This window comes from Sorex araneus, chromosome 2 (genome assembly GCF_027595985.1).
Source record: "Sorex araneus isolate mSorAra2 chromosome 2, mSorAra2.pri, whole genome shotgun sequence".
In the NCBI taxonomy this organism is placed as follows: domain Eukaryota; kingdom Metazoa; phylum Chordata; class Mammalia; order Eulipotyphla; family Soricidae; genus Sorex; species Sorex araneus.
Genome location: NC_073303.1, coordinates 25469062 through 25496145, shown reverse-complemented (window position 1 = coordinate 25496145; position 27084 = coordinate 25469062). Strand labels below are relative to the sequence as shown.

Genomic DNA, 27084 nt, shown 5'->3' with positions numbered 1-27084 from the left:
ACCCTGCAGGAATAATCTTTCTCAAACACGGTTTATTGTGTCAGTTATCACGTCAGACTCCTCCACCTCGCATGCTGGGTACACCAGCTGCTAACCTTTGTGTTCCTAGGAAGATCCCATTCCCCCGGGGTGGAGCCAGGACCCCGAGCTGGCCCCAGGCCTGGGGCCGGGCAAAAGGGCAGCGAAGGTTGCTCCTGAGTCTGTCTGGGCGTGGGTGGGACCTCCCTTTTCTTTCAGTTCTCCCCTCATTGGTCTCCCCAGTAGCAAGCCTGTTGGTGTCCTGATGCCCATACAGGGGCCCTTGCGTTATTTTTCATTTCCCAAACTCTTCGAAGTGGGGTGGGAAAGGGAGAAGCTGAAACTGACAGGGGGGAGGGCTGTGAGGGCAGGGGTTGGGGGGACACCTGTGTCTAATTTACCAGCAGAGACCTCGGATGAAGTCTGTGAGTGACACTGTCCCAAAGAGAAGCAGGAAGGCAGGCAGTGGGTGCAGCCGGCGGCTTTGGGGTTCACAGAGGGACCCTGTCACTGGAGGCTCGCACCTGCCTATCTCTGGGTCCCTTAGATTGTTCTGTCTCCGCACAACCTCAGTCTCCCTTGCGCAAACACCTGCTAACCGAGGGCTCCATCACCACCTCCCAGCACCGCTCAAAACCAGCTCCGGATGATCTGGATCATTTTGTCAACTGAAAGTCACCCCGACTCTGTGTTTTATTGCCTCCTAACGTCTGGTAGTACTTCCAGTCTCCCGGAGTATACCCAGGCTCCACCAGGTCAGGGACCGGTGTCTCTATTTGCTTTTCATTTAGAGAAGGAAGCAGGAGTTGAGGCAGGAGGGCCTTGGCGGTCACCTAGAACAGGGCGTGGATCCTGATCCCAGCACTTAGCTGTTTGGCCTAGGGCAGGTTCCTTAACCTCTCTGGGCCTGTCCCTTCTCTGGAAAGGGCTGCTTTAGTGCTACCTTTCTGGGTGAGCCGCAAAGTGCGTGCGTGCGTGTGTGTGTGTGTGTGTTTGTGTGTACTTTTTTCTTTTCTCCAGATGCAGACCCTTCCCCGAATTGGAGGACATGGGCCTGTGCTGGGGCGATGTTAGTAGTGACGGCGTTCCTAGAGGCGCACCCCGGGATGTGGGCACCCGGGCAGGTCGGATTAAGCGCCCCAGTAAACGGCTGAGCCTGGAGCCGCCACAGCTCCGGCTCAATGAACGTTTGCTGAATAGAGACAAACACGCCTGTCCCTGTCCTTCCCCGCAGCCTCCAGCGAGAGGAGACCATTGAAAAAGCCCGTCCCCCGCGCCCGCAGCGTCCCGGAGCACTGGACAGTCTTTTCTCCGAGGTTTTGGCCGCGCCCACCCGCTGCCCCGCCCCGGTTGCCTTGGAAACGGTGACGTGAGCGCGCGGGGCGTGGCCTGTCTCCATCCACTGGCGGAGCCCCCGGCCCTTCCCGGGCGCTGGGGCTGAGGCTGGGGTCCGACGCGCCGAGGCTCCACACCCGATCTCGAGAGCCCCTCCGCCCCCGACTCCTGCCGGCCGCCTTCCTGGGGCGCGTGGCTCGCTCGAGGGTGGTCCGTTCCCCAGCCCACCGCGCACCGGTGAACTGGCGGGGGAGGGGGGGGGTCGGAGATCGCCGGTCTTGGTCCTAGGAACCCCCTCTCCACCCTTTTCCCCCGACCCTGCTGAAGAAGGATCCGGGGCCCGGCGCTGGGCCCAGGCCCGCCCCTTCCCGGACAGCCCTCGGGCTGCGCCCTGGACGGTGGGCGGGAAGCGGGGAGGGGGGTGGAGGGGGGGGAGGAGAAACCTCCGGGGGCAGCCGGGCGCCGCGGAGCGCGGGAAAGAAGGAGTTAAATTAGGTGCCGGCGCCGGGCGCGGCGGCGGTGGGGGAGGGGAGCGAAGGGAAAGTGAGAGCGGGGGCGGGGGGTGGGGGAACGGAGCGAAAGAACATCCTGTGCCCGCCGCCGGATGCGCGCGGGGGGAGGAGGTGCGGGAGGGGGAGCCGGGGAAGGCCCGGGGTGGGGAAAGGCGCGGCCTCCGCCCGGCCCCCGCGGTCCTGTTCCTCGGGGGAGGGGGGCGGCCCCCGCCGCGCCCGGGGCGGTTGCCTAGTTTCCTCCGGTCCCCGCGCCCGCGGCGGAGGGGCGAGCTCCGGAGACGCCCCCGGGATCTGGCTCCCGGCACGGCACGGCGGGGGTTAACGCGGGCTGGGGAGGGGACGGTCTCGGGGGAGAGAGTGGGATCAGTGTCCGGGCTCTGGCTGCCTGGCGTCCGTGTGTCCCCCCGCCCTTCATCCGCCCCCCTCTCCAAAGGCTTTGCGTCCTGGCCTCGTGCTGGGGGCGCTGGCACTTGTGGAGCGCGCGCCCCGTGCGCCCCGTCCCAGCCCGCCCGCGTTCCCATTCAATCCCGAGCGCGGTGCTTCCCCGCGCGCACGGTTAACTGTGCTCGGAGCCCCGGTCCCGAGGAGAAAACGGAGACTCCGATGGAATTTTCCCGAGCCGGTCGAACGCCAGCGAGCCTGTCAAGTGCCTAGCGGGAGCCCCACAGCTCGTCCTAGGCACAGGGGCGCGGAGCGGCTGCCGACCGCGCCCGACCGGAATGGGCACGAGCGCGCGCCCCGCCCGGCCCCCACCCCTCCCGCCCCGTAGCCTCCTTAGCCCTAGTCAGGGGTAATGTGGAGGTGGTTTGAGTTTCACAGCTTGGAGGGGGAGTAGTAGGGACCAAAGCTCAGAGAGATGGGGCAGGGGCACTGGGGAGCTTTACGTGTTTCGGGGTGCGGTGGGTGCTTCAAAGAGACTTTAAAGTCTCTCAGAACGGTTCAGTGGTTGGTTTTCAGGATTGAAGTTGACTGGCCGGAGGATCATCTAGGGTGGCGGCAGGGAAGTGGAAGGCCGGGAAGGGGTATGTGTGACGGGGGAGCCGAGTTAAGTACTTCCCAGGCCTCTTTGAGAACCTTCTGCTTTTACCTTCACAGTCACCGGCTTCCAGCACCAACATTTTCGGTCCAGATGAAACCTACTTTTAGTAGCAATTACAGTATATTCGACCTTGGCTAAGCGTGTGCTGGCACTGTTCCAGGTACTTAAACCTCGCCCCACCCCCCCAACCCCCATATTATTACTATCGCTTTATACATGGGGAAAATGAGGCACAAAATGGCAAAGTCAGTGGCTGAACTGGTTTTGAACCCTGCCGCCTGGCTAGTGCCAGCACAGGCTCAGCTGCAGCTAATCCACGGAGAACATCGCTGTTCAGAGTGCCGTTGGCAAGGAGAGATGCTGGCCAGGGCGTCCACGTCCTCCGCTGAGGCCAGGGAAGAAAATCAGGGCTGGCAGCGTGTGTTTATAATCGAAGAGTTCTCTAGCCGGTCGTTCCAGATTTCTGGATTTGACCGAAAAAAAAGCAGAACAAGAAACAAAACAAAAGCCAAGTTCCCATAAAGAGTTGCAGCTTTTCGTTTATGCTCCCTAAGAACTTTCAAAACACAACTACCATCTATTATTACCATCGTTTCGTCAGACCAGGCGCATTTTAGTTCTCTAAGTAAGAAAAGACACTGTCTGAATCAAAAGCAGCCGTTTCCCCCGCGCCCCCCCCAACCAAATGACTGCCATTGATTCTGGAGCAGCAGGGACATTCCTGTCTTTATTTTCCCCTCATGCTGTGCACTAGTAAAGATGACACATGGGGAAGACCGTGCCCTATCTTCTGAATCATTGAAAGGCAGAACCAAATGCAACAGAACTTTAAATACAGCAGGCCAGAGGTTATGAACCAAGAGCCAGTGACGATCCTTTGGAGGTCTTGAAGGAACAGACCCAGGGATCAGACAGCTAGGATAGTAGATAAGGCGTTTACCTGGCATGCGGCAGAGCCCAGTTTGATCCCTGGCACCCCCAATGATTCCTCAAGTACTGCAAGAAGTGACCCCTGGGCACAGAGCCAGGAGTAAGCCCTGAGCACAGCCAGATGTGGCCCCAAACCCCAACCTCCCCCAAAAAAAATGGAACAGGCACATGGAGCCAGAGAAAGTGCAAGCCGGCAGGGCACATGAAGTCAGTCCCTGACACCGCCTCGCTGGTCACCTGAGCACCAGCAGAAGTGATCCCTGCCCGGAATGAGCCGGGAGCACTGCCAGGTGTGATCATCCCCATCCCTCATCCCTACTCCCATTTTAAAAATAAAAAGAATGGAAATACATCTTGTTTACTTAGGCTGTGAGGCCCGTGTGCAGTCGGTCAACTCCCATGGGACAAAGAGGCCACTCGCTCAGGGTCCCACCCCAGAGGACCAATGGCTGGACCGTGTGCCGAAGGCTGTCTCCACAGTCATCCCAGGGAAGCCTCCACGCCAAGCTGTCTTTCCCTGTGGGAGTTCATTGGCTGTGGGGGGACTAGGGGGCAGTCCTTCGGCAGTGGGTAGGCCTTGGGGTCTCCACTCATCAAAGTGCTCTGCAGGGAGTCCCTGTGGGCCCCCATTCCACCCTGGACTTGACAGAGTGACAGGAATGAGCCATGAGGAGGCTGATGCTGAAAGAGAGGGCAGGAAGAGAGTGGTCAGCTCATGGGGGGTTTCTTGTGGACTGGGTACAACGGGTGAAGACTTCAGTTTAACGGGGATGCTGACTTCCTGTTTCCCTACCTCCCTCAAGCCCAGCTGCAGGGGAGAGAGAGGGAGAGGGAGAGGAAAGAGAGAGAGTTCCAATGGGCAGAGTGCATGCCAGAGGTCCTGGATCAATCCCCAGCACGCCTGGTTCCCCAGGCCCCACCCGCTGGGCGTGGCCCCGGAGCAAAACAACACAAACACAAGCCCAGCTGCAGCCCAGGCCCAGAGCCTGGGTCCACTTCTCACCCGTTCAGAGCCAGGCAGGTGAAGCTCAGCCCTGTTCCGTAACCCGCAAGGTTGAGGACGGGGCTGCTCAAGGAGCAGAAGAAAGGCTCTGGTGTCCCCTGCCCCGTCGCTGGGCTGGGGTCAGGCCCTCCAGGCTGGACCCTCTTCCGCTTGGGTAAGGGTGAGCGGCCTGAGGGGTTGTGGTGGGACTCAAGCCTTAAGACCCCCTATTTAGGCAGGAACAGACAGATCTTTCTCTTTTCTTTCTTTCTTTCTTTTTTTTTTTTTTTTTGCTTTTAGGTCACACTTGGAGGTGGTGCTTGGGGTCCCACATGTGCCACTGGGGATTCAACCTGGGTTGGCTGGGTGCAAAGCAAGTGCCCTGCCTGCTGTACAATCACTTGGGTCCCTGCGCGCATCCTAACCCTGGAGTTCTAGAGCCAGGTAGCCTCCACCCCGTCACCCAATGCAGGGAGACAGGCAAGGGCAGGCCTGGAGCCCCGTACCTGTCCTTCCCATGCGACACAGCACCCTCCACCCTAGGGGCTGGAGCTGGCGAGCCGGCCAACCTTGAAACTGAGCTGCTGTCTCTGCTGTTCCAAGGATGGGGGTGTGGGCGGGGGTGTCACTGAGCCTACAGAAGCCCGGGAGTCGATCTCTGCTGAATCGATTAAAAGACAGGGGGCCCCCGGGAATGAGGGGACATGACTGCCAGAGGACACTCCCCTAATCGCCCTCCGAGGAAGGTCCCCCGGAGGGGGTGGACATGGGGGCCCTAGCCCAGTAATTGGACCTCTGCTGCCCTCTAATGGAGGACAGGCAGCCTCACGGCCCCCCCTCCGCCTCCCCCACCAACCTGGCTCCCCTAAAGAAGAGGGCGGAAAGGCACGCTCCCCTCAAATCTTGGCCCTCACCGGCCGGCCCCCCAACGCCAAACCTTGCTGTCTTCAGACACACTGGCCGCCCAATCATTGCCCCAGTGTCCTTTGTTGCCCGGGGTTCCGATTCTGGTACCCTGGTTGGCGGCGCTCAGGGTTCTAGTTCCGGGAGGCCCTTCCCAGGTGCCTCAGGCCTCGCTCCCACCTGGGCACCGGGCAGCACTTGAAGATATGGGCTTTTGTATCCCTCACAGTGTGAAGCAACTGGACATCCGGAAGGTGGTAGTGAGCGTGGTCACGGGCGCCGGAGCCATCTACCTCTGCTACAAGGCCATCAAGACTGGCCTACGATGCCAGCCTCCCTTCTTCTCCAACTCCCCCGTCTGCATCGCCCGTGAGTGCCCCGTCCCTGGGGAGAGGGCTCTAGCCCCCGGGGGCCTGCTCCTGAGGCGTCCAGTATGGGAAGGCCCAAAGGTGACGCTTTCCCCTCGCCTCTCTCCCTCTCTAATTCCGACCCTCCCACACCGGGGCCCTAGGGCCGGAGACACCAGCACGGGGCCCCTGGGGGAGTGGGCGGCACTCAGGCGGAGTCTCGGAACCCTCTTGGCCCGTCTCCAAATTCTAGCTTCGCCCCAGCACCCGGGACAAGGTCTCCTGGCAAACGTCACGTGGGTGGTTATCCCCAAGGGAAAGTGGCCCTGACCCTCCCTGAGTGCAGCTAACGTATTGGTACCAGGTTAAAAATGGGACCCCAGGGCTGGGGGCGTGGCTCATCGATACAGTGTTTGTCTCACACCTGTGAGGCCCTGGGTTTAACCACTAACCCCACCAAAACACAAAAAAAAAGGGGTGGGGGGTCCCGATTCTGTTTCTGCTGCGGAACAGCCCTGGCGCGTGCGGGTGGTGGGAAAGGCTCAGCATTGCTGGAAGCCACGAGGCTGCCGGGCTCCACCTTCCTCCCTGGGATTCCTGAGACCCGGACAGGGCAGGGCCGGGGCAGGAAGTCCCTTTAACCTTCTTTTAGCCCCGAGCAAGGTCCTGCCTCTAAGACTTCTCAGGGAGGGGCATGGCAGCTGTGTCCCTGGGCTCTTCTTCCCCGTTCCCCCGCCCCTTTCTGTCCTCGCTGCCCCAGTGCCCCGGCCCCAGGTGACTGGCGATGGCTCTCTAGGCTTGGCCGTGGAGCGAGAGCGGCTCGGGCGGGACTCGGGCGAGCTCCGGAAGCTCCTCAACTCCTTGGAGTACAACCACGACGAGTTCACCAAGAGCATGATCCTGCACAGCATCACCCGCTGTGTGTACCTGCTGGAGGCTGAGGTGAGGGCGGGGCCACTGCCGGCCCGGGTGGCACTATCCTCCCCGCCCCCCGCCCTTGACCGACCAGACTGTGTCCCGGGGATAGGACGTGTCTCTCTCTCGGGTTGCTGGTGGGATTGTGCTAAGGGGTAACTGCAACTCAGGAGGTGAAGGGGAGGAGTGGTGACCTCCAAGTGTGACCCAACATGCCCTAGCCTCCGACTTTTGTTCCTTCTGGCACACTCCAGGCCTCCTCTTGCTCTAATGATGACATCAGGCTGGTGGGCTGCATGCTGGATGACAAGGACAACTGTGTCAAAATCCAGGCTCTGAACGCACTTAAGGCTTTCTCTGGCATCAGGAAATTCAGGGTTAAGATCCAGGTGAGCACCAGAACGAGCAGCAGGGAGTCCACCCGCTCGCTGCCCACGGCCTCCTGAATTATAGGCGAGAAGGGCCTGGGTTGGTCACCCAGAAGCAGGTTTTTCTTTGGAAATAAGTGGGTAAAATAGCACCCGGATTCCCAGGCCCAGAAAGACCTTTGAATGTCAAGAGTAAACAGAATGGGGGTGCAAGAGTCGCTCTGGACCCCAGACCTCAGGAAGCATCCTCGAAGGTTCTGACATCCGCTGATTCTCAGATACCAACTAGCTCACCCTTGACATGGTCCACCTGGTCTTAGCAGAGGACCCACAAATCCCTGGCTGGACAGGTGGCGGGGTCCCTGGCTCTTTGCCCTTCCATGACACCTTGAGAATTCACTAAGATTGACTCAACAAACTCAGGAGAATCGTGTTGCGGGGATTGGCGGTTTGTTCTACAACAGAGGAGGGGGCACCAAACAGAAGATAGCCAAGGGCACGGGATGGGGGTTGGGGGAGAGGGTGTTCCCAGCCACCTGCACGTTCTCCCCATCCCAGAAATCACCTGGACTCTGTCAGGGGGCTGAGGGCCATTTACTCTGTAGACACGACTGATTTAGCACTGGCCCATGGTGATTATAACTCAGTGACCCCATGATTCGCTTTTCTCCCCAGCCAGTAGGGAGATTGTTGCAAACTCCGCCCTCTAAGCCTGCTTGAGCTTCCTGGTCCCCAGTCCCCATCTGGAAGCACTCTAAGGTCACTTTACTAGCATAAACTCAGGGGTGGAGAGGCACTTACATTAGGTGATTCCTTTGTTACCTATAAATAACCAAAAGATGTGTCAATCGGGAAATTCCAAGAAATTTTAAGTACTGTGCCCTGGAATCACGTATAAAGACTAAACTTTTTTTTTTTTTTTAATGAATCACCATGGGATACAGTTACAGACTTACAAACTTCTGTGATTATGTTTCAAGTCATACAATGATCGAGTACCCATCCCTTCACCGTTACCCATTCTCTACCACCAATGTTCCTAGTATCCCTCCTGACACCCGCACCCCATCCCCCCAAGACTCAACATTTATTATCACTCCCTCACCACCCCCACTGCCCTATGCTGAGTTGGTCAGAGGCCAGCACCTGGGCCACTGGTGGCTTCTTTACTACTATGTAGAGAAACGTCCTCTCCCAAACGTCCTCTGCATCTACTGCCAGATGTACCTGTCTCCTTACCCATCCTTTCCTGGCTTCCTGCCAGCGAGTCCAGTCTATAATCTGGGCCAGTCTCTGTCTAGCACCCCATTCTTCCTAAGGCCCTCTGTCTGAAAGGGCTCCCCCAGCTCCTTCCCTTTATTCCTAGCAAATTCCATGCCTTTGCACTTTTATCAAAAAATACCTCTTCCTTGACCTCCAACTCTCCCTTTAACATTTCTCCCAAATTAAATCACCAATTAAAAATCAACATTTAGGGGGGCTGGAACGATAGCATAGCGGGTAGGGCGTTTGCCTTGCACGCAGCCAACCCGGGTTCAATTCTTAGCATCCCATATGATCCCCTGAGCACCGCCAGGGGTAATTCCTGAGTGCAGAGCCAGGAGTAAGCCTTGTGCATTGCTGGGTGTGACCCAAAAAGAAAGGGAAAAAAAAATCAACATTTAAAATGTACCAGCAGGGCGACAGTGCCGTGGGCAAGATCCCCGGCACACCCTAAGTTTCCCTGAGAGCCAGATGTAAGCCCTGAGCACCACCAGGTGTGGCCCAAACACCCTCTGCCCCCCACCCCCACCAAATTTTTGAAAAATAAAATGTACAAACATTGGGGCCGGAGAAATAGTACAGAGGGTGTACAGAGGGTTAAAACACCTGCCTTGCACATGGCTGACTCAGATTCCATCCTCAGTACCACATGATCCCTGGATCTGAGAAGCAAACCACGCCTCTTTCCTCCACCACCACCATCGGCCTGGGAGTTGTCCTGAACACTTCTGAGTGCGGCCCAACCACCAAGTCCTCTCCAAAATTTGTATATGGGCAGTAGAAAAACAAAACAAACACTAAAACAAAACATTCCTACCCAGAACTCAGACAAAGAGAGCTTGATCACTTCATGTCAATCAAACCTAACCTCTGAAACCAGGGTCCAGCATTACCTGACGCCTGTCCACCAGGTTATTAATTCGCTTCTCTTCTTTTGTTTTACTTTGTGTTTTGGGGCCTTCCTCAGTAGGGTTCAGGAACTGTTCCGCAGTGCTAGACGGTGCAAGAGATGCAGCCCGGGCCTTCCGCATGCAAGGCATGCACTCCACCTTGCTCTCTCTCTGGCCTTGGTTCACTGATTTTTCACTGTGGCTTTACCTTGAATCCACATAGCCCTACACATGCCAATGGACGGGGGCTGTGGTGGGGAAAGCAGAGAATACATGAATGGGCAAAATATCGTTTTGAAAATATGTTTTTAAACATCTTGAACTGAAACATATAGTTCGTAATTTGAGGTCTGTCTTTAACCCCACTCAGAAAGCGCCTCCTTACCGATGCCAGGAGCGGTTTCCTCTCTTGCTGCAGGAACACGTGGGCTCAGGCGCGCTCTGCCATGTTGGTCACCCTTATGCGCATGCGCATAGGCATCGGTTACTTCCTGTTCCCATGCCCACGTGGTTTGGGGCTTCCCAAGAGGGGGGTGGTAGCTCCAGGGCGTGTCCGCTGGAGTGGGCTCCGGGCTGTAGGGCCCACGGGGCTGCCACCCCTTGCAAGAAGGCCCGCATCCATTTCTTTTTTTTTTTTTCTTTTTGGGTTACACCCAGCGATGCTCAGGGGTTACTCCTGGCTTTGCAGTCAGGAATTATTCCTGGCGGTGCTTGGGGGACCATATGGGATGCCAGGGATCGAACCCAGGTTGGCCACGTGCAAGGCAAATGCCCTGCCCTCTGTACTATCGCTCTGGCCCCTTCCCGCATCCATTTCTAACCCCGGCAGCAGCACTGCCTGAGCCCTCCCCCTGTTTAACCATCTCCCCATCCTGCTGTTTGATATTTGTACAATTACAGTTTTTGGCATCAAACTTTTTTTTTTTAATTTTATTGAATCACCGTGAGATAGTTACAAGCTTTCATGTTCGGGTTACAATCACACAATGATCAAATCAAACTTTTAGGGGGAAAAACAAAAGAAAGAAAGAAAGGTCTCTAGCCCTGCACTTGTTGGCTGCCTCTTCTTCACCTCAAGGTCCCCTCAGTTTTCCTAGGTGGTGATTCCCAACCATGTTGATATTTTTTCCTTCTCTTCTTTTTCTTTCTTTCTTTTTTTGATTAAATCATTGTGAGAGTGAGATACACAGTTACAAAGTTGTTCATGATTGCATTTGGGTCATACAATGTTCCAACGCCCTCCCTTCACCAGTGTACATTTCCCACCACATGTTCCCACTTTCACTTCTTCCATTCCTCCCTCTCCTTCCTCCCCCCCCCCCCCCCCCCGTCTGCTTCCACATAGGGCAAGCAGGCACTTTTCCTCCTCCCTCCCCCTCTCATTCCTTTTGGGCATTATGGTTTCCAATACAAGTACTGAAAGGTTATCATATATATTCCTTTACCTCCTTTTAGCACTCAGTTCTTGTCCAGAGTCATCATTTCTAAGGCTTGTTGTCATAGTGGTCCCTTCTTTATCCCACCTGCTCCCTCTAGCCCTACCCCCGACTTGTGGCAAGCTTCCAACTGTGGGCCAGTCCTCCTGGCCCTCATTTCCACTGTCCTTAGGTAATACTCTCAAGCTATGTATTTTTGTTGTTGTTGTTGTTGGTTTTGCTTTTTGGGTCACACCCGGTGATGCACAGGGGTTACTCCTGGCTCTGCACTCAGGAATCACTCCTGGCGGTGCTCAGAGGACTATATGGGATGTTGGGAATCGAACCCAGGTCAGCCGCGTGCAAGGCAAACACCCTACCCGCTATGTTATCGCTCTGGCCCCTCAAGCTATGTGTTTTATATCCCAAACCAAATGTGTGGATTTTACCTTGGCAGCTAGCTAGCAATGAAGACTCTCCCCTACACGGAGAACCCAGTTCAGCAAGGAGGCGGCCTGCTGCCCGGGTTCCGCCTTTCCCCAGAGTCCTTCGTCCGGTTCTCTCTGGGATGAAAGCTGAAAGCAGTCATCACGTCCCAGCCTTCTTTCCATCTGGGTGTCTGTCCACAGCCTGGGGTCTCCGCTGACCTCCAGACCAACTGGTTCACTTCCACAGCCTAGAGGCTCTGACCCAGGCGCAAATGGAGTTGACCCCAGTCTCCACCCCAGCCGCCTTCCCCTGAGGCTCATCAGCCTCTGTGTGGGCATCCTCAAGGTGCTCCAACAGGATGGAGGTGTCTGTGGAGTTGAGAGGGGTACAAGAGAGATAGTGCAGCGGAGACGGTGCTTGCCTTGTGCACTGCCAGCCCTGGTTTGGCCCTCAGCACCACATGTGCTCATCTGGGTATGGTCCCTGAGCACGGAGCCCCGAGCATCACTGGTTGTGGCCCCCAAACTAAAATATAAACAACAACAAATGAACGCATGATCCACCCCACCTCCTTGCCCCAACCTGAGCCATTTACACTGCTTGGTTCAAGCTCTCACTCTCCGGCCTTGCCACCTGAAACTCTGCCCAGGGCTTGCTGGCCTGTTTCAGCAGAGCGGTGTGGACAGCAGGGAGGTGGGGGAGCAGTGTCCTAATGAACAGGGGTTCCTGCTTCTGGGTTCTTGTCTCACTCTTACGTGCTCCACAAAAAGACAGCTTATGAAGTCAACTGCCTTTAGCCCAAGCACCTGGAAGAAGCCAGGATTGCTGTATTTATTTAACAAAGTGTGCATTGAAACACTTGCTTTGTGAGGGGGCACTGTATCAAGTCTTACAGCAGTGAATGGGCCAGCAAAGATTCTTGTCCCCGGGGAACTTATATTTTAGCAAAGCAAGTTAGGCTATTCAGAAATGAGAAAGATAAATGAGTTTCCCACGACAAGTGCTGTGGAATAAAATTAAGATGGGAAGAAGAAAGGCTGACATCGAGGTGAGCTCTAATATCAAAGGAGAAAATCTTGAGAACAGAGAGATAGTCCAGGGGATAGGACACCTGCCTTGAGTGTGGCCAACACTGGTTTCGATTCTCAGGCCCACACACGATCCCCGAAGCACCAGTAGGAGTGACCTCTGAGCCCAGAGCCCAGAGTGAGCCCTGAGCACAACCAGGTATGGCTCAGTTCCACAGGCTACTCCGTCTCCCCCATCCAATAAAGATATTTTAACATTAGGAAAATGCATAGTAAGACCTCAGTAAGGTCTACATGCCCCGCCCTCTGCCATTATATGATCTGAACTCAAAACTAGCGATGCTCCCAAATTATGGTGAGGATGTAGAGAAACTGGATCTGTTACAGATTGCTGATGGGAGTCTGAAACAATACAGGAGTCATTTGGGCAAATAGTTCATCCATTTCAATTTTCTTTTTTTTTTCTTTTTGGGTCACAATCGGTGATACACAGGGGTCACTCCTGGCTCATGGACTCAGGAATTACCCCTGGCAGTGTTCAGGGGACCATATGGGATGCTGGGAATTGAACCCAGGTCGGCCGTGTGCAAGGCAAACTCCCTACCTGCTGTGCTATCACTGCTATCGCTTCAGCCCCTCATCCATTTCTTAAAGAACTAGCTGTGTATTTGCCATACAAACCAGTAGTAACACTCCTGGGCATTTATCTTAGAAGAATGAAAACATACGTCTGTGCGGGAACCTGGTCACAATTGTTCATAGCAGCTTTGCTTGTAATGGTCTCCACAGAGAAACAACCGAAGTGTCTGAGTGAAGGATCGGGTAAACACAGGCTAGCACTCAGAAATTACAGGGAATAAACAACAGGGGTGCATCTCCAGGGTTACTGTCCTGAGTGGAAGAGTCCATTGCAGAAGGCCAGGAAGTGTGATTTTCTGGGGCTGGAGAGATAGTGCAGTGGCTAGGGGACTTGCCTTGAACAAGGCCAGCTCAGGTTTGATCTCTGGGTCCCATATGGCCACCAGCAGGAATTATTCCTGAGAGCAGAGCCTAGAGTGACCCCTGAACATTGCCGGGTGTGACCCAAAAACTGAAAAAGAAAAGAGGAAGTATGATTCCCGTTTCTTTTTTTTTTTTTAATCTCCTTTTTTTTCTCTGCATTTTGGGTCACACCCGGCGATGCACAGGGGTTACTTCTGGCTCATGCACTCAAGAATTACCCCTAGCAGTGCTCAGGGGTAATTCTCAGTGCTCAGGGGACCAAATGAGATGATGGGAATCAAACCTGGGTCGGTCGGTGTATGCAAGGCAAACGCCCTACCTGCTGTGCTGTCGCTCCAGCCCCGATTACCATTTCAATGTGACAAAATTTTAGAATTAAAAAATGGATGAGGGGGCTGGAGCGGTAGCACAGCGGGTAGGGCGTTTGCCTTGCATGCGGCCGACCCGGGTTCAATGCCCAGCATCCCATATGGTCCCCTGAGCACCGCCAGGAGTAATTCCTGAGTGCAGAGCCAGGAGTAACCCCTGTGCAATGCCGGGTGTGACCCCCCCCAAAAAAAAACGGATGAGAGGTGTAGACGGCTAAGGCTGGGAAGGGGTAAGTATGTGAGACAGGGATCCCATAAGGGAGACCTCTGTAGAGAAGGGACAATTCTGATGGCCTTTGCTGTCCTTTGCAGTGGTGACTATACAAACCTACAGGTGTGACAAAATGGCACAGAACTAGACACACTTTATACCAATTCCAACATCCTTGCTTGATATATTTATATATAAGTTCTTGGGCCGGAGAGATAGTACCGTAGGTAAGGTGCTTGCTTTGCACACAGCTGACCTGTTCTATTCCTGACATTGCATGTGGCTCCCCGGTCCCCCCACCAGGAATGTGAGGCCAGGAGGAAGCCGTGAGCATTGCTGGGCACGACCACAAAACAAACAGTTCTCTCGAGTCAGTAATGTATTTATACAACTATACATTAGGATCATACAATAATGATGTCAAGGGTAAACTGAGGGAAACATGGAAAAGAGTATACCTGACGTTTCTGGGTTACTTTTATGTAACTTTCTGGGAATTTATCCTTATTCTAAAATAGCTCAAAGATGAGCCCCAGGTATCAGTGCAAACAGGAAAATAAGGACCTGGAATAGAGGGGCTAGGGAGAGACTGCAGAGGTTATGGTACCTCGTATGTGGTCGAACAGGGTTTTATCCTCGAACCATATATGGTCCCATGAGGAGTGATCCCTGAGCACAGAGCCAGGAGTAATAAGCCCTGAGCACTGCCGGTGTGGCCCCCAAACACAGTGGGATAGGAGTTGTGTGTGTGTATGAATGTGATATATATATATATACATATATATATATATATATATATATATATAGAGAGAGAGAGAGAGAGAGAGAGCTCAGAGATCTCAGGGAGAAGGGGGCAGACGTTAAGGCAGTCTTGAAGCATTCTGGGATTCTGGGGAACAGCCTGTAGAAACCTAAGAAAGGTGTAAAGGTGTGTGCCTGGCATTGCTCAAGGAAGAGGCACGAGGCCCATGGGAAGGGAACCCGTGAGAGCCCATGAAACCCTAGGTGGGGGGTGGGTTTGGGGGAGGTAGCCAGAGTAGACTATACAGGATGTATGAACTCTTTTTTTTTTTTTTTTGCTTTATGGGTCACAGCTGGAGATGCACAGGGGTTACTCCTGGTTCTGCCCTCAGGAATCACCCCTGGTGGTGCTCAGAGGACCATACAGGATACTGGGAATCGAACCTGGGTCGGTCATATGCGAGGCAAACGCCCTACCCGCTGTGCTATTGCTCCAGCCCCAGGATATATGAACTCTTGAGCAGAGGAAGGACACACCTAATCCACCAGCTGTTCTGCAACAGATGTGAGGCTGGGGAAGACTTGCAAGCAGGGAGTCAGAAACCTATGCAGAAATGCCAGAGGGAGAGAGGTGGCTGCAGCCAGGCTGTGGAAGTGAGATGCTCATGGATGGGGAGAAGGGGGCCAGAGGTTTCTGAAGAAAGGACTGGCCGGGCTTTCTGAGAGATTGGGAGAGGTTGAGAGCATGACGGCCGCCAAGGAGGGCCCCGGCGGGAGGGTTGTGGAGGACAGAGAAGGGACTACTATGACAAGGATAGTTGGAAATGATCATTCTGGGCAAGAACTGCTAAAGTGATATGCATGATACTGTTACAATTAAAGTATTGGAAATCACAGTAACTAAAAGGAAAAAGGGAGAGAGAGAAAGAGAGAGGTGGGGGGGAGAAAAGAAATAAGTGTCTGCCATAAAGGTAGGCTTCAGGGGAGGCGAGCGGGAGGGAAACTGGAGACATTGGTGGTGGGAAATGTGCACTGGTGAAGGGACAGGTGTTGGAACATTGTATGACAGAGACGCAGTCATGAGCAACTTGTAACCATATGCAACACCATGATTCAATAAAATGTGAAGAAGAAGCGCCCCAGCGCTGGGGCCAGAGAAGTCGGAAGGCTGAGATGGGGAAGGTGGTGGAGGGAGCGAATCTGGGGTGGGGAGCGTGTTAATTCTGTGAGGCTACATTTTTCACCGTAGGGAGAGAAGGCAGCATGGCACCTGAATATGAGCCTAGTGTCCAGAAAAATTTTAATTGATTTTTAAATTGAAGGTGGAAATTTTAATTGATTTAAGTTTTGGTCCATCAGGGGACCATACGCGGTGTTGAAGATTGAACCCAGGTAAGCACTCTACCCACTGTACTATCTCTCCGGCCCCTGGAGATGGAAATTCTAAAGTCGTCAGCCTGTGGATGGTATTTAATACTGTTGAGTCCAGATCCTATCACTTCAGGACATGATTAAGAGAGAGAAGACTTTGGGCAGAGGAACCAGGAACAAGAGGCCATGAAAAAGAAGCCAAGTGAAGAAATAATTCAAGGAGTTAGACATGATTCACTAGTTCTAAAAATGTTGGCAGGTTTGAGGCTGGAGCGATAGCACAGCGGGTAGGGCGTTTGCCTTGCACGTGGCCGACCCGGGTTCGATGCCCAGCATCCCATATGGTCCCCCAAGCACCGTCAGGAGTAATTCCTGAGTGCAGAACCAGGAATAACCCCTGTGCATTGCCAGGTGTGACCCAAAAAGCCAAAAAAAAATGTTGGCAGGTTTAAGTTAGGGGGATGGTTTACTGGGTTGGCTCATTGTCTTGGGGGAAGGGTAATGAAGGGTCTGGGACAGGGGAGGGGTGGCTCAATGGTCAAGCACTTACCTTGTGTGTGTGTGTGTGAGGCCCTGAGTTGCGGTCCTAGCCCCACCTCCTCCCCCCCCCCAAATTGCAAAGAGTAGAATTATATTTGAAAATAATTTTTTTAAGGATCATGAAGAGTGAAAATAGAGGATAGTGTTGGAGATCACCCTGTAAGAGAAGATTCTCTTCTTCCCTCCCTCCCACCCCAGGAACATTTCATCAAGATCCTAGAACTGATTTCCACTATCTGGGACTCAGAGTTACACGTGTCAGGCCTCAAAGTCATCAACAACCTCCCAGTGCCCGAGTTTGTTTATCCACAACTGCGACGGGTGATGCCTGCCTTGATGGAGATCGTGCAGTCAGACTATACCACAGCCCAGGTGCCCAGGGACCCGGCCTGGCCCCAGTGCAGAGCCCAGTTCGAAAGCAGAGGTTTGTACCTTCGCCAGCACGTGCCCAGCTGACCCGCCTTCTCACGCTTTCCTCCTTCCTTTATTCAGGTACAAGCCATCCGACTGCTGAGCGTGCTGGCGCAGAAGGAAGACCTTCTCCATGATATTCTCAACTGCCAGGTGAGGAAGGAACGCGAGAATTTCACCTGGGGACGGGGGGGAATCATGGACGCTCCAGACAAACCCACCTAGACAAAGCCGTCTTGTTCCTCTTGCTCTGGCACCAGATACACGGAACACCCCCCTCCCTGCCCCTGACTCTGCCCTCACCCTTTCGGTTCTTTCAGTAGAAGGAGAGTTCTCCTTCGAGAATTCTTCCAAATGCAGAGTTAAACACACAGGAGACAACAGTTACCTAGATTTTTTGTTTGTTTGTTTGTTTGGGCTATACCTGGCTATTTATGGGCCTTGCTCCTCACTTGGTGCTCAGGAATCACTCCTGGAAGGCTTGGGAGAACATAGGGAATGGCATCTTCCAAACGCAGGTCAGCCGGGTGCAAGGCAAGTGCTCTACCCACTGTCCCATCACTCCAGTTCCTGTGAGGATATTTTAATATTAGGAGAAATTGACTTGCCATAAATCTCATCCTTAGGAGTAGAGATAGTCATTACATTACAATGGCTGATTCAGAAGGGAAAAGCAACTCGAAAGTTATATGCACCTAAAAACATAATCTCAACAGTAACTAGACATGGCAAAATTTGTATAAGGAGAAGTTTTCAATTCTATTAAGATAGGTTGACATAATTCATATAGAATTATGAGACTTCAAGTGTCCATTGTTGTGGTTTGAGATATGTACAAATTGTGGAAGGATTTCAGCCCCATTTATCTATGAGTACACATAATTTTTTTATCTCAGCATATTCGGTTGTGTAACACACTTATGCTATAGTTGGCACTTTCTACCTGAGTTCCTCAGAATTTGTTCTCAGGCTACTTCCTCTATTTCCCACTGCCCCTAAAATCTGCTATATTTTGTTTCTATAAGCTTGGCTTTACTTACTTACGTATTTTTAAAATATTTTATTCTATTTTTTATTGAATCACCATGATACACACAGTAACAAAGTTGTTCATGATTTGGTTTCAGTCATACAAAGTTCCACACCCATCCCTTCACCAGTACACATTTCTTTTTTTTTTTTCTTTTTGGGTCACACCCGGCGATGCACAGGGGTTACTCCTGGCTCTGCATTCAGGAATTACTCCTGGCGGTGCTCAGGGGACCATATGGGATGCTGGGAATGGAACCCGGGTCGGCTGCGTGCAAGGCAAATGCCCTACCCGCTGTGCTATTGCTCCAGCCCCCACATTTCTTTTTTTTTTTAATTTTTAAATTTTTATTGAAACACTGTGAGAGGGGGCCGGAGCGATAGCACAGCGGGTAGGGCGTTTGCCTTGCACGCGGCCGACCCGGGTTCGATTCCCGGCATCCCATATGGTCCCCCAAGCACTGCCAGGAGCAATTCCTGAGTGCAAAGCCAGGAGTAACCCCTGAGCATCGCCGGGTGTGACCCAAAAAGCAAAAAAAATAAACACTGTGAGAGCAGTTACAGAGTTTTCAGTTTAAGTCTCAGTCATTCGGGGCTGAAGTGATAGCACAGCGGGTAGGGCATTTGCCTTGCACACGGCCAACCTAGGTTCGATTCCTCCGCCCCTCTTGGAGAGCCTGGCAAGCTACCGAGAGTATCTCGCCCACATGGCAGAGCCTGGCAAGCTACCCATGGTGTATCTGATATGCCCAAAACAGTAACAACAAATCCGACATGGAGACGTTACTGATGCCTGTTTGAGCATATCGATGAGCAACAGGATCACAGATTCCACATGTAAATGATACCATCTAATATATTTCCCTGTCTGACTTATTACACTTAGCATAACATCCTCAAGGTGCATCCATGTTAATGCAAATGACATAATTCCCTTCTATTTATAATGGAATAATTTTCAGTTAAAAATTAATATAGTCAGGGGCTGGAGTGATAGCACAGTGGGTAGGGTGTTTGCCTTGTACAGAGCCGACCCGGGTTCCCAGCATCCCATATGGTCCCCTGAGCACCACCAGGAGTAATTCCTGAGTGCAGAGCCAGGAGTAATCCCTGTGCATCGCCGGGTGTGACCCAAAAAGAAAAAAAAATTAATATAGTTACTATAATAGCAGGAAATTGGCAAGATGTAAACTATTCTTTCAGCAGTTCACAAATCAAAGCCTAAAACTAGTAAGGCTTGAGACCAGAGAGATGACTCAAGGGCTGGAAAAGATGCTTTGCATAGAGGAGCCCCAGATTTGAACTCAGCACCACCTGGTCTACAAGCCCTGATAGGAGCATCTTCCTGAGCACTGAACCGAGAGTCCCCCTGAGTACTGCTGGGTGTGTCCCCAAATCCAAACCAAACAGAAAAGCAAACTAGTAAGGGTAAAATAGAAATCACAAATAAGATTGGCTATTAAACACACCTAGAACAGGGCCAGAGCAAAGCTCAGAGGGATGGAATAATTGCTTTCCAAGCAGGAGGCCCAGGTTCCAGGTTCAGTGTCCAACACCCCTTCCCCCCTCCCCCCACCTCCACAGCAACCCCCAAGAGTTAAGTACACTTAAGCACTACCAGGTGTGTGGATGCCCCCCAACAAAAACAAAACCCTCCAAAAACACAACTAGAACTCCATAAATCCACATTTCCCTCATGCAAAGTATTTCTAAAACTCAGCCACATGTAAGCCTTCAAGTTGATGTCAGCAAAAGTCTTGGACTCGCTATGAGTAAATCACACCACAGTGCAATGATATTTGAGACAGGGCCAAAGAGATAGTACAGCGGGTAGGGCATTTGCCTTGCATGAGACCGACCCGGTTTTGATTTCCAACATCCCATATGGTTACCACCAGGGGTAATTCCTGAGTGCAGAGCCACGAGTAACCCCTGAGCATTGCTGAGTGTGGCAGAAGAACCATTTTTAAAAATAAAGTGAAAAAAAAAACACAAACCCAAAACACAATGTTTGAGAATGGTCATAAAAAGAAAACGAGACAATTCCTGGAGAGTGGACCCTGATATAATTCTTTTGCGTCATGGAGCAGGAGTTGAGGTCGGCTGGGAGAAGCAGAACTACAGAGGCCGCCTTGGCAGTCTCCTCACGCCCGCTCTGTCCCTTCTCAGGTGCACCCCACCTTCCTGAACCTTTTTCAGTGCTGTCGCCCCTCGAATCTGTTATATGAGATCCTGGTGTTTGCCGAGCGGCTAAGTGAGGGCCGGAATTGCCCCCACTACCGAGCTGTGAAGTGGCAGTACAACGAACAGTCTCTGCACGAAGCGCTCTTTGGGGCTAACTCGCGCCTGGCCGACCGACTACTCGCCCTGGTCATTCACCCGGAGGAGGACGTTCAGATCCAGGCTTGCAAGGTCATAGTCAGCCTGCAGTGCCCCCCGGATCTGGGGTGCCGATCTCCCTTCCAGCCCACCTGTCAGCCCAGTAATTCTCTCTTTGCTAACGGGGAGTAGCACTTAAGGATCGCATAATAAATTCAGAGAGGGAAAGAAGCTTGGGGGGGACAATGTCTGTCCAGCGCTGGGCGTCGTCGATTTTTTTTCTGTTTTGGTTTGTTTTGAGGCCACACTCAACTGTGTTCTGGGCATAGTCCTGACTCGGTGCTCAGGGATCACTTCTGGTGGAGATCTGGGGTGGTGCCAGGGATCGAACCCTGGGTGGGTGCACGCAAGGCAAGCTCCCTACCTGCTGTGCTGTCATCCAGCCCTGTGAGCATAGATTTTATCCTGCGTGACCCCACCCCGCAGCATGGACACCACCCCAGCCCCGCTTCTCTGTCTAGGGGACCCACTTCCTTTTTGCTGCTTCTCAGATTTGGGTGTGGAGCTGATGTTTTCAGGAAGTTCTGGGGAGACGATAGGTTTGGGGGGTCGAGAGTGATCAACATGACATGCTAGAGCAGTGAATGAGTCAGGATGGTTAAAACCAGGCCAGTGTTCCCCACCCTGGGGTCCTGTGACCGTCCCTGTCATTTCGCAGGGTATTCAGAAGGCGACTATGGTCGAGAAATGCCTGGCGGTGCTGTAGGAACAGCCACCAAATCTTAGTCTTAAACCTGACCCAGGTTCTGGGGCCCGAGAGATAGCGCAACAGGACAAGTGCTTGCAGGTGAAACCCAGGTTCAATTCCCAGCACCACCACATAAGTTCCCCCGAGCACCACTGCTAAGAGTGACTCCTCTTAGGCCCACAGAGCCCGGGAGTAAGCCCTGAGCACTGCCGGGTGTGGCCCTGGCCAAACAAACAGACAAACAAACAGAACCCACAAGGTTTTCTCTCTGATTTGCATAATGTCCCAGGTCAGCTGGGGTGGAGGGACATGGTCAGTAGGGACACTGGCTATTCGCAGGCACCTGGGATAAGGACAGCTCTTCGCTTTCTTTCTTTCTTTCTTTCTTTCTTTCTTTCTTTCTTTCTTTCTTTCTTTCTTTCTTTCTTTCTTTCTTTCTTTCTTTCTTTCTTTCTTTCTCTCTTCCTCTCTTCCTTTCTTTCTTTTTCCCTTACTCTCCCTTCCTTCCTTTCTCTCCCTTCCTCTCCTTTCTTTCTTTTTTCTCTCCCTCCTTTTATCTTTCTTTCCCTCATTTCTTCTTTCTTTTCTCTCTCCCTCCTTTTAGCTTTCTTTTCCTTCCTTCCTTCCTTCCTTCCTTCTTTCCTTCCTTCTTTCCTTCCTTCTTCCCTCCCTCCCTTCCTCCCTCCCTCCTTCCCTCCCTCCCTCCCTCCCTCTCTCCCCCCTTCCTTCCTTCCTTCCTTCCTTCCTTCCTTCCTTCCTTCCTTCCTTCCTTCCTTCCTTCCTTCCTTCCTTCCTTCCTTCCTTCCTTCCTTCCTCTCTCTCTTTCTTTTTCTCTTTTAATTTCTTGTTTGTTTTTTGGGACACGCCCAGCTATTCTCAGGGTTTACTCCTGGCTCTGCACTCAGGAATTACTGCTGGCAGGGCTTGGGGGAACCATACCCGGAGTTTGGGATCAAACCTGGATTGGCCACATGCAAGGCAAGCATTCTACCTGCTGTACTATCTCTCCAGCCCCCTCCAGTTAAAGAAATGAAAATTTCTTTAACTCCTGGAGAACAAATGGACTGTGGTCACAGGCTCTTTCTAATTCCTTTTGAAATGATACTCATCACTTTGGCCCACATTTCACTGGCCAGAGAGGAATCTTTTTCTTTTTTTTTGACTTTTTGGGTCACACCTGGCAATGCCCAGGGGCTACTCCTGGTTTTGTACTCAGGAATTACTCCTGGCAGTGCTCAGGGACCATATGGGATGCCGGGGATCAAACCCGGGTCGGCTGCGTGCAAGGCAAACGCCCTCCCCGCTGTTCGACCCTCTCTGGCCGCAGAGAGGAATTTTACTGTATAAGAAAGATCAGTCTTACCATATATATGAGGAAGAACTGAACATATTTGGTGAGAGCGTTAGTGACCAAAAATGTTTGTGGGATATACGTGAGAGCTCTAGAATCAGAATAAGTCCAAATCCCAGCTCTGTCACTTGCTGTGAAACCTGGGACCAATCGAGGACCCTGGATGAGCCTCTGTGCCCTTCTCTGTGACATGAAGACTCTCACTTATCTCTGGAGGCTGGTGGGTGACATGGGGACTAAGAAGGGGTCCCGAGTACAGGGCACACAGCATGAGTTTATCGAAGACTGGCTCTCGGGGATCTATGAAATCATGTGGAGAGAAGGGAAGCTTTGCTGAGCCAGGTCCCAGTGAGCTGAGTTCAGTGTTTCTCAGGCCACTTTGGGGGGTATCTGGGGAACCCCAGAGCCATTTGTGAAGAGCCCTGCAATGCCACCCTGGAAGACCATAGCCAGGAAGATGCGAGAGTTCAAGAAAGGAGAGTCCAAACAAAGATGCTCACCCCGTCCCCACTGTGTGTTTCACATGACTGTTCATTTGCTATCTGGGAGCCTTTGCCCACAAGTAAATTGTTAGTGGTTGCCGATGGTTTGAAAAAGGAAATGTTATGAAAGAAAAAAATAAAACCCAGAGGGTCGGGGGGAAATAGAGTATGGGAACACTGGTGGGCGGAAGTTGACACTGGCAGTGGCGTTGGTGCTGAAATATTATAAGCTTCAACTCAACTATCAATCACTGTAGAGGTCATGGTTTTCTAATGAACTAAACATTTACTTTGAAAAGAAAAAGGGGCAAAAAACAACTGAATTGGAGTTGTTCACACTCTACCACTACTTGATTTAGGGGGCAGACCATGTTGGCGCGGCTTGGAACCCCAGAACTTTTCAAAGGCAGGATTTGAAAACCACAGCCCGGTTTTCAGGCCAACCCTGACATCTCACTGAAAAGGAAAATAAGGAAAAGTGACAGGTCCGGGGTAGAAATCGAATTAAAACCGCCTCGTCTTAGGCTTTGGCTTGCACAGGCCTTGCCCCGCGTGAGCCCCCAGAGGGTGGGCTGAGCCGGGCTCTGGCACGCGAGAGGGACCTCAGTGCTGTTGGCTTGTCGCGCTGAGTTCAGTTCAGCTCAGGACAGAACTGCTTGAGCAAATCGGTCCCAACTGAATTCCTGACTCAAGATCACATCCTTGAGCGAGATGTGAGACTGCTGGTGGGATTGGGACTAGGGACAGGCCTATGGGGAAGAGCCAGTTCCTAGTAAGGGACAATCCTGATTATTTGTCACCTTGGAGGCTGCGTGCTGTCTAATCATCAGTCCTGTCACTCCTGAGTCTGGCTGGCCAGTTCTCCCTGAGACACGGGTACACAACAGTAACCCCGACAGAACACGTTTGAAAATAACAATTGTTCTTCCCACTCCTCAACCAGCTAGGTCATGATCTTCAGCTTCTGCCTCATACCACACCTATAATGGCGACACTGAGCCTCTCAGAGGCTCCCCGTTCTCCCGTTTCTGCTGCCCACATTAAGAATGGTGCCATCATTTTATGCCTTCTGCTCTTGGTCTTCTCTATCCCAACACACCCCCGGCTATGTATTGCAGCATGCTTGAAAGCTTCAGGGATTCCCGCTGCCATAGTGACCCCTTTCTCAGTCCCAAAGCAAAGTCCTATGATCTGACAAATAACCGTGCTTACAACCAACGCAGTTTTGTTCTCGCCAACATTCGGTGGCAAGGAAATAAGGCTCTATAAGCTTGTGAATGGGAGAGCAGCAAGGAATTTGATTTTCAGAACCACAATAAAGGCTGAAGAGATAGTACAGCAGGGAGGGCACTTGCCTTGCGTGGGTACCCCACATGGTCCCCAGAGCACTGCAGGAGTGATGCCTGAGCACAGAGTCAGGAGGAAGCCACCAGCAACACCAGGTGTGGACAAACACAGAAAGAAAACCTCACAATAATGGAGCCGTAGAGACAGACGGGGTTGGGGGGGGGACAAGGCGTTTGCCAGGTGGGTGGGGTGGGGGGCGGTGGGACAAGGCTTTTGCCTCACACATGGTTGGATCCTCAGAACCACATGCCCCTCCCCCTCTCCATGCACTACCAGGAGTGAATGGTGAGCACAGAGCCAGGAGCAGCAGGTACTGAGTGCCATTGGGTATGTTCCCCCTCACCAAGAGAATAAAACAAAAAACCCAGGCGCACAAAATAGCAGAAGCTGTTGTAATGTTCACTTGGGCAGAACATATATTAAAGCTGGGATGAACTAAAGTCAACATAAACTGAAACCAGGTCCATGGCAAGAATGACAAGCAAGGGCCAGAGCGATAGCACAGAGGGTAGGGCGTTTGCCTTGCACGCGGCCGACCCAGGGTCTATCCCTGGCATCCCATATGGTCCCCAGAGCACTGCCAGGAGTAATTCCTGAGTGCAGAGCCAGGAGTAACTCCTGAGCACCGCCGGGTATGACCCAAAAGGAATGACAACAAATTTGTGAGGCAAAATTTCAACGTTAAACGCTCTCTGCCCAGATGAGACCCCGAGTGGCCGCACACGAATGGCTCCTCTGCTCCTGAAAGACCATGATCCTGGAGGCCCACTAACTAATTTCGGCACCCAGAGACTTTTTACAGAAATGCCTCTAGACTATGAACTGAGCTGCGACCCCATGCCGCCCCGGGAGGGGAAAGGTTTTTCTCTCTCGGCCTTTTCTTTCCACAGTGGCGGCGGCGGTGGTGGCCGCGTGGCGACCGCCATCTTATAGAGCCCACTAACCGGAGGTACGAGCTTGCAGTGACGCGACTTCTGGCAGAAATTTCTCTGGACATAATTACTAAAATACCAGAAATCCAAAACCGCGCAGCCTCGACCTCATATACTCTTCATTCTCAGCAATGGAAAACAAATTATCAAGTGATGCCTTTTCAGCGGGTTTGATTGTTGGGGGGAAAGTTCCAAATAATAATAGTGAGTTTTCTGTTGAAATAGTGAATGTAATCAAAGTAAAGAGAGAGTAAAGTGAAGATCATTAGTCACACAGGCAGGGGGTGGGGGTGGGATGGGAGGTATACTGGGGTTCTTGGTGGTGGAACGTGTGCACTGGTGAAGGGATGGGAGTTTGATCATTGTATGACTGAGACTTAAACCTGAAAGCCTTGTAACTTTTTTCACGGTGATTCAATTAAAAAAAAATAGTGAAAAAAAAGAAAATTTCAACATTAAAAAACAACAGTAAAAAAGACGACAGTTGTGATCAACTAAAGACTGTTGAAGAAAAACCTCGGGCTTGGGTGAATGGCTGTTTCGGTGTAGTTTAGAGGGCATAGCTGGTAGTGCTTGGGGAACCATAAGGTGCTGGGGAGTTGAACTTGGGCCTCCTAAATACACCACATGGGCTCACCCTGTCCTTTAAACTGGACTGATGATCTTTATGTATCAATGGAAGTTAAATGGCAGAGTATCATCAAATTAGGCAAATAATTATATATTTTTTTGGGGAATTATCTTAGTTTATTTTATTTTTTAATTTTTTTTTGGTCACACCTGGCGATGCACAGGGGTTACTCCTGGCTCTGCACTCAGGAATTACTCTTGGTGGTGCTCAGGGGACCATATGGGATGCTGGGAATCGAACCCGGGTTGACTGCAGGCAAAGCAAACGCCTTACTCACTGTGCTATCGCTCCAGCCCCTGGGGGGAATTATTTTAAATAAAACAGTAATCTGCTAAAATAACATTTGGATCCTGTTTGTTTGTCTGTTTGTTTTAATTTTGGGCCACACAGGCAGTGCTTAGGGCTTAACTCCTTGCTCAGTGCTCAGGGATCGTTCCTGGTGATGCTCAGAGGATCCTACGAGATGCTCAGGAGGATTGAACATTATGTCTTCAAGAAAACATTTGATCTTCTCTGTTGATTCTAAGAAGGCTTCATGGAAGAGGCGGGGCTGGGTTGCTTTTCCAGGAAATGGAAGGAAGAGTTTTCTATGACGGCAGGCTGCCTGGGCTTAGGAGGGCGAAATCAGTTCCCCTCTGATGGAATTACGGTACAGTCTGAGGTGCTGGTGGAAAGTATTTGGCTTCTAAGTTGCCAAGACTTCTGTAGTTGTTTTCCTCCGGGATATGTAGGAGAGGCGAAAACAAAGGTGTGGCTCAGAAGGAGAGCACGTGCCTAGCAAGTAGAGAGCCTGGCTCCATCCCCAGTTCTTGGAAATAAAAACAAGCCAGCAACAATTATCAGGAACTTTGAGGCAGCGTTTATAGGGGAAACAGTTTCATACTCTGTGTGTGCGTCTTCACAGCTTCTCCAGGGAAGGCCAGTGCAGGCAGATGATGCTTTCCTGGGTTCCTCTTAGGCTAGGCATCCAGAAGACTCATTTTTGTAACAAGTTTGCCATCTTTGAAGCACTGAGCAAATAGAGGCAGGAGAATAAGACTGAAGTTCCTACTTGTGGGATTATTCAGATACATTTAACTATTGTCTGTTTTTTGGTTTGGGTTTTTTTTTTTTTTTTTGGCTTTTTGGGTCACACCCAGCGATGCTCAGGAGTTCCTCCTGTCTGCACTCAGGAATTACTTCTGACGATGCTCTGGAGACCATATGGGATGCCAGAGATCAAACCCA

General features: G+C 52.0%; 1 protein-coding gene across 3 annotated transcripts; it reads left to right on the top strand.

Moving 5' to 3' along the window:
• Window positions 1–1429: 1429 nt before the first annotated feature.
• ARMC12 (armadillo repeat containing 12) lies at window positions 1430–20644 on the top strand. 3 transcript variants are annotated; one of them, XM_055127408.1, is made up of 9 exons: window positions 1430–1590; window positions 2961–3064; window positions 5117–5296; window positions 5949–6088; window positions 6863–7008; window positions 7236–7370; window positions 16806–16979; window positions 17100–17171; window positions 20217–20643. In XM_055127408.1, exons 3-9 carry the CDS (start codon window positions 5283–5285, stop codon window positions 20556–20558), a joined length of 1023 nt encoding a protein of 340 aa, XP_054983383.1. In that variant the 5' UTR covers window positions 1430–1590; window positions 2961–3064; window positions 5117–5282; the 3' UTR covers window positions 20559–20643. The 3 variants fall into 3 exon arrangements, with proteins under 3 accessions (XP_054983383.1, XP_054983382.1, XP_012790217.1); XM_055127407.1 differs by having other exon boundaries at window positions 1430–1751; XM_012934763.2 differs by lacking the exons at window positions 1430–1590; window positions 2961–3064; window positions 5117–5296 and having other exon boundaries at window positions 5926–6088; window positions 20217–20644.
• The last annotated feature ends 6440 nt before the right edge of the window (window positions 20645–27084 follow it).